The sequence below is a fragment of the Hippocampus zosterae genome, chromosome 9, assembly GCF_025434085.1.
Source record: "Hippocampus zosterae strain Florida chromosome 9, ASM2543408v3, whole genome shotgun sequence".
Classification (NCBI taxonomy): Eukaryota; Metazoa; Chordata; class Actinopteri; order Syngnathiformes; family Syngnathidae; genus Hippocampus; species Hippocampus zosterae.
The window spans coordinates 18,402,441-18,414,571 of record NC_067459.1 but is presented as its reverse complement, the minus strand read 5'-3'; the positions used below and the strand labels follow the sequence as shown (position 1 = coordinate 18,414,571).

The window sequence follows — 12,131 nt, the reverse complement described above, 5'->3', positions numbered from 1 at the left end:
TCATGGGAACTATTGCATTCATTTCTTTTTGTTTCTCTTTGTAAGTACCACCAACATTCTGTAGCACAGACACATTTCGCACTGTAAAATGTTTGTTGAAAAAAAAAATCCTTTTAATTTTTTGGGAGGGATCTTCTGCACATTTTATATGCAGTCTTTTTCTCTGTTTAGTCATCTGCAACTGCAACCTTTGTCTGCTTGCTTTTAATTAAAAAACACACTTATCAGTCCTGTGTCTGAATTTTATTTATGAACGATTGTAGAATATGGCAAGAGTTTTCCATTTTTTTCCTTTTCCTTGCAAAAATATTGCCCACTTGAACAAATAGAAGTGTCCCGTTGTTTAGCTTTATTAGGCAGTAAAACCTGGCACACAAAGAATCTACCCTAACACTGACGAATACAAGAACGAACAACTAACTACTAAACTAGAGAAGCACGAATTCTTGACACTCGGAGGCCGAGAGAAAGTTACTTCTAATGTCCTTCAAAGTTTCGGTTTGAAGATGTGCACACGGGAACACACTCGCGTGTTCACACAACTTGAACCCGTCGCGCTCTGTGGAATATTCTGAGGGAAGCAAAAGTTGGCAGAACTGTCGCAGCAACAACAGGCACATCAGCGACAGTATGCACACGGGATACATACAATTTGATCATGTTAATGTGGCAAACGCAGTATTTTCTGATCCGATCCGGGTTCCCTACCTCATAATCCGTCTCGATTAATTTCTCCCACACTACGTAAGGACATCTCCTGCAATTGGCTGGCAATCGGATCGGGGTGTACCTACTGCCCAAAGACAGCTAGGATAGGCTCCAGCACGCCCCGCAACCTTTGTGAGGATACGGCCATTAGGTGTCAAATGTAGGTCCCAGAGGGCCGCTGTCCGACATATTTTCCAACGCTTCCTGTTGCAACACACCTGATTCTAATGATCGGATCATCAACAAGCTTTGCGGAAGCCTGATAGTGAACCTGTTCATTTGAATCGGGTGAGTTGGAAAACATACAGGACACGACCACGACCTGAGTTTGACACCTATGGAAGAATAAACGGATCAGAGGGACACTTAAGGACCAAAAAACCTTGCCTGCTAGGAGGAACCGGAAGTTGGAAGGAGAATTCACACGTCATCCCCACTTTGAAACTTCCAACGAACGCATTTTTTAAAATCACAATTATTTGTCTTTTTTTTCGGCGAACGTACCAACTCATGGCATGCGGTTTTACACACGCTGCGCAAACGCTCCCGAAAGGAACTCAGTTGAACATATTCCATTGGAGTGGCCGACCTCGACAGGTACTTCTCCCAAAGCCACCGCAGAGGACCACGCACAGTGTGACCAAAAAAACCTGTTCAGTGGGACTAACGATCTGGATTCTTGCACACTCTCACGCACAGCAAGGAGGAAAAAAGGTAACCTTTCATTTCATTCCTTTCCTGGTTCGAGACAATTGTTTCAATGTGTGGTGGAAGTGCCCTTGAGCTCCCTGGGCTGGATTTCTAGTGTTTAAATGACAAAGTGGCCGATACTTAAGCGAATAAAATTGGACATGTATCTTGATCTGTCCGAATGGACCTTGGCAGGCCAGAAGTTGGAAGAAACCGTCACTCGGGCTTTTACCACAGTTTTGGCTTTAAGTGTACGCATGTGGATCACCTGCGGGTATGTCGTGTTACAGGGGGGTCGTGCAGTACCACCTTGTGGAGGTTGAGTGTCACTGTTCGCTTCCTCCTCACTGTCGCCACAGCCAGCAACAACGATGTCGCCTGCAATAGGTTCCGTTTCAAGTCCTGCCAACATTTCATTCTGTTTTCTCTGGTATACCTCTAGTCTGGAGCCGCAGACAGGAATCGGCCCCAGCACGCCCGCGACCCTCGTAAGGATAAACGGATTAGAAAATGATGCCTCGAGCACCAACTCATAACGCTATTTACAACGTATCAAACAAAAAGGTCAGAAACAAAAGGCAGCAAAGGATCTACCATAAAAATAACTAATTCAAGGCCGAATTGCTAACTAAGGAAGCAGGAATTCTTGAAAAAAACTTTTTGGAGGCCGTGAACAAGCGAACTACAACTGTCAGATACACCGCCAACTCCTGTCACGCCACGGAGTCTCTTTATACTTCGCGCTGTTATTTGTTGGCCAATCAGGAAGGGCCGCTTCCGAGGCTCTGCAGAGATCTTATTCAAAATGAGAGCTCTCACTCCCACATACAACAGCAACCACACGCACACGCGAAGAAAATACGGTACATAATACGGCCAAGGGCCCGACTCTAAATAGGTGAAGGCAAGTGGATTGATAATTATCAATAACACAATTTAAGATCATTTGAAGCATTTGTTACTTCAGATTTGTGTATCAATTGATCTGTTTAAGAGGCTACAGGCAAATAGCTGTTTCATAAAAGTTGGTGACCCCTGAAATTTATTCTCAGTCGAGATGAGTCCATGAGACCTCATGAAGCGAGTTGACACAATGACACACTGTGTTGATACTGTGTCGCTGACCACTGACACCTGCTGGACTTTCAAAATCCCTGCAGGCAACCCACTTGACAGACCGAACTCACTGATTTGATGATGAAGTGTATACAATATCATTCACATCTATGCATTCATATTGTATTATTCAATATGTTTGAATAAGGTGAAACATTTCGTAAATGAGGATGCTTGTGGGCTATGTCTTCACAAATTTTTATTCAGAAAAATAAGTTGCTCCAGTGTTTTGAATTTCAGTCTGTTGCGTTTATTACATGCTAGTTCCCCTGCTGTGGAGAACACGTGCTCGCATGGCACAGGTGATGCCGGCATACAGAAACTGCTTTGCGAGGTGGGAGAGGTTTAGAAAAGTAGTGTGTTGGTACTTCGATTATAACAGCGGGTCTTGACTGCGTGCAATTTTCCCCTACGCCAGGTATCGCTGGACCTCAGGTATAGCACCTGCTGTTGCACTTCTTCCCAGTCTCCCTATCTCATCATCCAAATATTGCCACAGGTCATCTAAAAAAAAACCCTAACAAATTTGGCAGTCAGAACCGTTTCAAAAAAACAAACTAATAATGATGCCAGATGTAGTTGCAGAGGTGCTTATGTTGGTATATGATATTTCTGTATGGAAAATTCGACATTTCACATGCAATAAAATATGTGAATAGTCAACTACGAGTTACCATGAAATTAATTTGAATTAGAATGGAATAAGACATGTCAAAGATCCAAGAGAAACTTGGTGAGACAAGGAGATTTGAATAAATACTTTATTCTCCAAAAGGAGATCAAAATGGCTCTACACGGCGGACAATTTACGTTTCTCCGGGAGCTGCTCCGTAATGTGCACGTATTGTAGCAACGTTACTCGAGTGAAGCGCACCTCAGCAGTTGATAGTCTGCGACTCTCTGCTATGCGCGCCTGAGCGCGAGCACGTTCTCACAGCGCCGACGCAACCCACGTCATGTATCGAAGAAGCTTTGAACGACAACAGCTAAATGAGACTAGCCGACACAACGCTCGAAGTCAGACTGACACGTTTTTGCGATAATCTGTGTGTTTTTCCTTTTTGCCCAAATAGATATTTTTATTCAAGCAAGGGTGAGGTCTGGCTTGTTTCAGCCAGCGGCATCGCGTTGCTCGACACACATCCTTAACAGTTTGGTGGGCTTTTGCGATGTCTATGCAGCCTGGATTCTGTAAACACAGCTCATGTGTTGGTCATGTGATCGCCACGAAGAAGCAGCACACACACCGACACGTGGATTGCTCTGTGAGCTCGACGCATGCGTCGACACATTGGTGTTGCCTGACCAACAACTCATTTTCAGACCTTTTCCTTGTCTCCGGGTTATCTTATTTACTGGAATAATTACTCTAATTAATATTAGAGGACAGATCTTTTGCTCACTACGGTATCAGCATGTGCCAATTCATAAATCTCATGTGTAACATCGCAACAGATAATTTGCGACGTCATAAGAAAATAAAACAACAACAACAAAAAAAGACAATTCAGTCAGTGGGGTTTTTTTTTCATGAAAGGGGGTTACCCTGGCACCCGATCGTGTGGGGGAAACGCTGAAATGTTGTTTTTTTCTGACTTTGGAAACAGGACCTACCGGTACCTTTGGGATTTACGAGACACATTACTGATCTACCCTTTCCCCTTTCACTGTAGTTATCGTGACAAAACGTGACTGTTGACACGTATAGCACTTCTTTTATTTGGCAACCTTCCACAGTTTGTCAACGGAATGGATCAGCTGCCAAGTTACCTGATGAAAAAGCCCACTGATGTCATCAGAGCCTTGAGCCTTCAAATTAGTGTTGTTAGTTATGGTATGCCATCATCTGATGTGCGTGAGTCTTCTTCATACCGTCTATCTGAATATTAACTACATTTTAAAAATATTTATTTCTTTTAGATTTCTCCAATGCCAAAGACAAAATAATCACCGTAAGAGACAAAATTGTTGGTAGCCCTCAGTTAATGAAAAACAACCACAGGAGTCTGACAAAGTAATAAATAAAAATGTGATGAAAATCAAACAATTGCGCTTGAGTTGTGGCTCAAAAGAATTATTTATATAAACAAACCCATGGGACAGGCCTGGACCAAAATCTATCATTTATATGTGTATAATCTATTTATATATCACATCACACTTGCTTTCTGCAAATATGTGGATTCCAACAGTCCCTCGTGTTTAATGTTTGTCACGAGTGTGCCATTTCAAAGAAAAAAAAAATCCCTAAACTGCCAATTTCCAACCCTATGACTGAGTCATGTCTGTTGGCATGCGTTTCTTTAGGTGCAAAGAAAAAGAGAAAACGTTTATAAAAAAGATTATTAGTCCCCACTCCATTTTTTTAAGGATTTCCAAAATTCCAGGACTCGCGTAACAGATGTGACTCAGTAAATGATGTCGGCGATTTTTTTTGCGTTGGGATTTTTTTTTGTCTGTGACATGCGACACTCAGACTCAACATGTGACAAAAAGGTTTTTAAAAGTTGCCACAGGAATACACACATTTGTGTCGTAAAGCAAATGTGGTCGAATTGAGTCAACGGGGACATTAGCCAACATAGTGTTTGTCTGAGTGTGTGTGTGTGTGTGCGCGCGCCACCCAATTTTCTTTATTATTATCTGTCGTCAGGTGTGAAGTACCCTCCAAATTTTTCCTGCTCCGAGTGTGACGAAACCACCAGATATCTCCCATCCAGGGAGCTAAAGAGAGACCACAAGGGTTACCACGGGGGGAGCCACAATTAATGCAAAATGAAAACACGTCAAAATTAAATAAAAACTAAAGAAAAATGTCTTCTCTAATTTGTACATTTTTATCAATGATGTTCAACTTAGACGTACCACCATCCCCCCCCCTAATTTAATGTAAAAAAACATTTTTTTTCCTTCTAAATTCTACATTTTTTTTGACTGATTCTAACCATTCATTCATTCATTCATTCATTCATCATCCGAGCCACTTGTTCCTCACTAGGGTCGCGGGGGGTGCTGGAGCCTATCCCAGCTGTCTCCGGGCAGTAGGCGGGGGACACCCTGAATCGGTTGCCAGCCAATCGCAGGGCACACAGAGACGAACAACCAGCCCTTACTCACACCTCGGGACAATTTGGAGTGATCAATCAGCCTGCCACGCATGTTTTGGGAATGTGGAAGGAAACCGGAGCTGATTTAGAATTTATTTTATTTTATTTTGTCCCCCCCCCCATACTTTCTGCATTTTCTTGGCCCGATTTGAAACATTCCAGCTGTTTTTGCTCATTCCTTTGCATTGCGTATCATTCCACATAATTTCATTCAGCCTCCACACGTAATTTTCTCCAGAAATGGTATTTTCTTGCACTGTAATTGCTCTTATCATGAATTGATTACCATGTGAGAATCGCTATTCTGAGCCATGAGAAGATTTGAGTAATGTTGCCGTTCTAGGAAAGGAACTCTGAACTTATGCGTAACATCCTAAATGTTCTTTTTGCTGTTTCTGTAATACTAGTGTGGCTCAACCCTAGGGGAAACAAATTCCTTGTGTTTTTCCATTCTTAAAGATGATTGACAATTGCCATTAAAGATGATTGTACTTTGTAAATCTGAATCTGTGTTAAGGCAAAAACACCAACCTCGGTAGATTCTGAAACCACATTTAAAACACACTTAGTTGGCATATTATGTAGGTGTTAATGCGCTTGTCCTACTACGAGAAAGGCTCTCAATAGAGAGCAGACGTCTACCATGGAGAAAGATTGAGGGCTGCATTTCAACAGGCTGGTTTAAAAAAAAAGTATGCTCATAAGAGGAAAGTTAAACAATTAAAGGTGATCTGTCGAGTGTCAAAGGCAATGTGAAGACACGGTTCTAGTGTGCAGGCCGTCTATTTTCACGGATGATTATTTTCAAAGGATGTGGCGCACTTTAAAAAAACAGATTATTTGGCATCATCTGGAGCTGAATTGATGGAATTTCAAATTTACAATGATTTTAATTATTATAAAATACTTTAGATTTTTTTTCCCTTGTCACTATTTGAATTGATTTTATTTCCACCTAAAATGATGATGCCACGTATTGTCAGGAAGTAAGTGAAGCTTCGGATTTTTACACACTGATAACTTACCAAAGAGAAGTGAGTCATGCTATACTTTGTATTGGCTACTGAAAAATTCACATTCGTCATGGCATGGTCATCTTTCCTGTATGGTTGAAGTGGATGTCCTCCATGAATCACCTCCACCAATGGGTAAAATCTACCGACTTGGCCGCCATTAAAAAAGAAAAAGTTTATAGGTCGTTATCAGAATTATGCAAATACCATACGACTGATTTTCATGAACCTTTATAGCTTGTTGTTTGTTTTACAAATGGCAGGTTTTTAATGGTACAACAGGAGCCGGTTCAGGATGGAGATTGCGCTCTTTGGCTTTGTGTAGCTTCGCACTGATCATTGATCAACATCCGCTTTCTAAGTCTTGTCAGAGCGCAAATAGAAATACAGCGAAACTTTCGTTTTCCTTTTCTAACTGTTTTGAGTTTGAGAGCGCTATTCTAGTTTATGCCTTACCATTTTTTTTACTATGCAAAGGGGAGAACCGTTTGCATCAGCCATTCATGCTTGAGTGCAATCAGCGTAGGCAGGTGGCAAATGGTTTCCTAAGAAACCCTCATACAGACGATTGATCATGCGCCGCGTGTTGCGCGGCCCTCGGTCTCTGCTCAGTCACCGCTGACTTGTTCACAAACTATTGTTGACTCTCTGCAGTCTGACAAAGACTCGGCTCGCCAATGCGTGACCCCAATTTTCACCTTGACTGATTATGAATTGGGGCTTTTTTTTTCCCCTCAGCTAGAGCGCGGCCTTGAACAACTCGAAATAGCAGTCGGCCTTAGCAGAAAATCTCGAGGCTTCTGCTAGAAAGCAAAAAAAAAAGCTGACTAGAACCTTTGAGATTTGTTCAGGGTTGATCAGAGGCACTTTAAACGATGGCAGGTATGTGCTCAATAACATTTAACATGAGTTTGAATGTGATTGATGTGTCATAAATACAACCAAGACCCCAGTTGTTTTTTTCATACACGATACCGTTTAAAAAAAAAAAATTGTGTTGCACAGGCGATAGGTGGAAAAAGTTTCAAAATGACCTTGGCCTCATCTTTTTACATCAAATAATGCTGCCATATGAGCAAGGATGTTTTATATTCGCTGTTCTACACATTTGTAATTGCATTTGTGTGTCTTGCGTGTCAACATCATTGGATTGATTCGCAGTTTTTATTTGGAACTGCCGTTCACGAAACATTTTTGTCGGGCCGAACAATTATCTTGCCTTACAGCAGAAGTGACGAGGCTGTTCGAATAAACAAAACAGAAACAAGGAGCCAATACGTAACGGCACCTGCGATGAATATGAAAAAAAAAAAAGCAATGAGTGTTCTCGGGTTTCAGTTTATTCCATCCACCCGGTTTCTTGTACTGCTTATCTTCTTCGGGGTTCATGGGGCACTGGAGTCTTGACTGGCAGACTGCACACTGGATTGATCACCAGTCGGTCACACAGCACACAAGGAGACGGACGAACCATTTGCGCTCACGAGCACATAGTCACAGTTTCAGTTGACATCATTTGAAAGTCACAAGTCACACCACGCTCAAAATATCTCGGAGAACATTTTGTCCATGTGCTGTTCTTAAAAGTTGATTCACAATGGTGTCATGAACTCAAGCATCCAGTCGTTGCACAAGTGGATGTGAGCAATTCCATAAGCGTGTTGTTAGTGTGGGCATTTGGATGCAAACGTGTGCGGTGTGATGCTGATGAATAAAGCAGACTTTTATTTTTTTTAAACATACATTTGTTAAAAATGACATGTCATTGCAAGCACAGAGCTGCCGCCCCCTAAAATGAGTTGAGCGTCTGATGAAACATCTTCAAGTGGTTGCATTGTTACCGCTCTGAGTCAGATCAGGAACTTTACTGACACTTAAGTGCAGAGCTTGTTAGCGTAAATCATAGCCACAGTCCAATCCAATGGCCGCAACTCCTTATTTGCGTGTTGCTTTGCATGGCCGTAATGTGGTGAGGAGCAGTTTCTGCAATTAGCGGCACGAGCGCTGACAAAAACGAGATGGCGGTTGCCGATGAAAGACCTTTTACTCGTGAAGCTCCACACAAACGCCACAACGTGGGATTTCTGCTAGTTAAATTGTGGTGCAATATCAAACATTTTCCTTGTAGCGACGTAATCCTACGAGCCGAACTCAATACCACACATCAGAATTTTATTATTATGGATCAGGGGAAAAGACTTCAGCTGTTATTCAAAGAGACGGAGGATTGGCTCCAAATGAAGTCAAAGGAACATTTGGTAATTTGTGAAATAAACGTAATTGATAAAACCTTATTTGGCAGCTCCGTTTCATTCTTGTCGTTAAGACGAATTCGGTGTTATTTTTAACCCTGTGTGAGTGGCACTACACAGACGAGCTCTATGCAGTTCCACTTACCGTAAGTTTAGATAAAGCTGTTGCTGGGAAGTGGAAGATATAGGTCACGTTTGAGGTTAGTGCATCAGCATGTTGGGTTTACACTTAAACCAGACACTCGACTGTAGTAGCGCAGGGTGTGATGTACTTAGTCACTCGGCCCTTAAACGTGCACAAGAATGTCAAGTGAAGCTAGACATGTTGGCAAAACCTTTATTTGATAAAGATTGAAAATAAATAGAAAAAAAGTACATTCAAACAATAAATATTTCAGCCAAGACATTGGACTCAATATGATTCCAAAGTAGAGACTCTTTCTAGGCACATACAGTCGGACAGACTTGTTGCCATTCACACAAGAGGTAAAAAAAATAATTTTAATGTACACATTTATCCCTTCTTCCTGAGATGAGCAAGTTCACATTGATGAGAGTCAGCAAGGTTTTCACGAGGGCACGGCGTGGTGCCGGCGACGTTTCGAAGCCAGATATGTTTCGATGTAGTTAAAGAGCACGTCCAGCTCGCCCATTGCTTTGTACATGCCTTTGTTTTGCATCTGAGGGAAAACACAGGGCTGGCTTTAAAAAAAAAAAGAAAGGGAAAGAAAACCGCATGCATGGAATTTGTGCAATGTAGCGAAACTCACCTGACTGTACGTCGTATTCAGTTTGATGATGTCAAACTGCTTCTGGCAGGCAAAGTATTTCCGCTGCATGAAGAAGAGGGAAAGTGTGTTATTTAACATGTCTGCAGACTCCGACAAGCATATTCTCCACTTGACTTCCCCTTTTGATGATCGGGATGATGCACATAATACGCCGCTTCTTTTTTTTCCTAATGCGTCATGCTCCTTCCAGTGAGCCACACAAGTGACCTCTTCCTTTTTTTTTTTTTTGGGGTCATGCTCATGCATCTACCTCATTTGCACATGGAGCGTTGGGGATTTATCCCAAAATGAGGACGGGAGTTTTTGTCACGATGCTTAAGGGAGTTAATCAAACGCATGCTTTATGATGTTCACCGACAAAAACAGAACCTTCGTTTCATCAGGATCGAGCTCTAAGCATAGCGCCAATGGCATATGCTTCTGGGTCTTCAAATGGCTGTGACATAATTGGATTCAAATCTACATTTTTTTCCCCTTCTTTCGTCCTACGCTTGCACTTCATGGCGCATAGAGCCAACTATAGCGACCAGGTCTCTCCAACAAATCTACATTGATTCTATTTAGTATTGTCGTTGTAGCTTGCCGTGGATGAAAATTATCTAGCTAGCTAGCGAGCGTGCTAGCTGTCCAACAATCATGATGGACAGTGAACTAGCTAGCTAGTGAGCTAGTTGTCCAACAACCATAATGGACAGCCAGCTTGCTAGCTAGCTAGCGAGCGGTCTATCAATCATGATGGACCCCCATAACCAGTGGTGGGAAGTAGTAAAGTATAAATGTGCTTTGTTATTGTATTTCAGCAGATTATTCGGTATCTGTAGTTGACGAGAGTATTCCTTTTTTAAGGCACTTTTTATTGTTCGATCCTACATTTGAAAACTGTGATCTGTACTTTTTACTTTTTCCAAATAAGTACATACATTTTTCATGGATGACAACAAGTCATAAATTAAAAAAGGGCAACTTGAGAGTGAGGCAAATTTAATGGCGGTTGAGAACTGGTTAGAATGTGATCTTGGTCTTATATGGTGGACCAAATACAGGGATAGCATTGACATTTGGGAACATGAACTTGTGATAATTAACTTTATGATGCAACAGATTCAGAGAAGCAAGATGTTCCCCATCCATGGGCTTATTTAAGAGAATTTTCAATGTTGTCGGTTCCAAGAATGATTCTGCCTGAAAACAAATGAGTCTCTGGTATTTTAAAACATCCCTGTCTAATCAGACAAAACAAATATATGCAAAGTGTATTTTGTTTTTAGTTGCGCTCATTAGCTAAATTGTGATTGTTTATTTTTATTTATTTATTTATTTTGGGTGAGTCAACTCTCAAACTGTAAGGAAGTTTTGGCACATTTTTTTCTTCTTGTCAGTGCAGCACGACACAACTATTTTGCGATCAAAACGTGTATTTCATCGACAAAATCTTTTTTTTAAGGCTTGTACTTGGGTACCTTTCAGAGTCTGTACTTCCTACTTTAATACAAGCTTTTGATCAGTATTTCTACTTTTACCAAAGTCATTTTTGACCTACTTTGGCTCAAGTACTGCGCGTAAGTACATTCGCCAACTCTGATTCTCACTCGAAAAAAAAATAGTACGCACTGGATGCGTAAAAGATGCGTCTGTGCTTGTGAGCTGCTGTACTTACACATTGAGTGACATCCCTCTTGAGCTCGTCAAATATCAGCTGGATGGACTCCACGTAAGGTTTCAAGTCCCTCGTGTCATCCGACACCCCCGCGATGGCTGCCGGCAGAACCGTGGCCAGGTAAAAGTCCAGAATGCTATTCATGGCGTGGCAGGCAAATGGCGTCTGATCGGAAAAAAAACCCAGACAATTGTTATTGTCGTTTGCACCAAACGCAGATCTATGCAGCCGCGAAAACAGAGGAACGTACTCTAAAAGAATCCTCGACAGTCTGGTCAAGCAGCGCGGTGTCCAGGTCATCGTTTGCTTCCTGTGTAAATAAAAAAAAAAATGTGTCAGAGCAAGCAGAGCGTGCGGGGGATTAGTCTGCACATGCGGTCTTCGCAGACGGTCTCTGTACGTCTGGTACTCACGTAAAAATCCCTGATCTGCACGTAGTCTTCTCGCAGCCTCCGAAGCCTGCCGGGGAAGCTCTCCACGAAGCGACAGCATTGGTTGTTGCACATGGGAGTGCACCACACGTTGCTGAGGAGAAACTGCGCGCTCAGGAACAACAGCAGGGCCGAGAGACATCTGGTGCTCATGATGCTGGATACTTCTTTGGCTTTTCTTAAATTCGAGAGAAGTGATGGTGGAAGTGTTGTCTGCTTATTTCTAGTGCAATCTCTGGCTTTTTATATAGGCAAATTTGGACTGGGTGGGAAGTATGAAAAAAATGCTTAAAATGCTTAAAACATGTGGGAAATTTCTTCCCCCCCCCCTCCCCTAGACTCAGATATTACACACGGGCTACTCCC

At 42.1% G+C, this 12,131-nt stretch overlaps 2 protein-coding genes across 4 annotated transcripts in view; one reads left to right on the top strand and one right to left on the bottom strand.

Annotated features, from left to right (window-relative positions):
- The first annotated feature begins 762 nt into the window (after positions 1–762).
- The window catches only part of fmoda (fibromodulin a), a 53,446-nt gene continuing 42,077 nt past the window's right edge, over positions 763–12,131 (top strand). The window contains exon 1 of one of the 3 annotated variants that reach the window (XM_052076892.1): positions 763–1,422. The gene's annotated coding sequence lies outside the window, so the exon portion shown is untranslated. Of the gene's footprint in view, positions 1,423–11,309; positions 11,455–12,131 lie in introns of those variants that run through there. The other 2 variants (XM_052076888.1, XM_052076889.1) reach the window with 2 other exon arrangements.
- il10 (interleukin 10) lies at positions 9,210–12,014 on the bottom strand. Its single transcript, XM_052076901.1, has 5 exons — positions 11,748–12,014; positions 11,585–11,644; positions 11,335–11,499; positions 9,657–9,719; positions 9,210–9,566 (listed from the first exon to the last, which is right to left on the bottom strand). Exons 1-5 carry the CDS (start codon positions 11,916–11,918, stop codon positions 9,456–9,458), a joined length of 570 nt encoding a protein of 189 aa, XP_051932861.1. The 5' UTR covers positions 11,919–12,014; the 3' UTR covers positions 9,210–9,455.

Bases quoted from the DNA above. Each gene is read 5' to 3' on its own strand.
- il10 (XM_052076901.1), bottom strand. From the start codon at position 11,918: ATGAGCACCAGATGTCTCTCGGCCCTGCTGTTGTTCCTGAGCGCGCAG. The intron at 11,645-11,747 runs GTGAGTACCAGA...TTATTTACACAG, and splicing joins TGCAGATCAGGGATTTTTAC to GAAGCAAACGATGACCTGGA. The intron at 11,500-11,584 runs GTACGTTCCTCT...TTTTCCGATCAG, and splicing joins CTGTCGAGGATTCTTTTAGA to ACGCCATTTGCCTGCCACGC.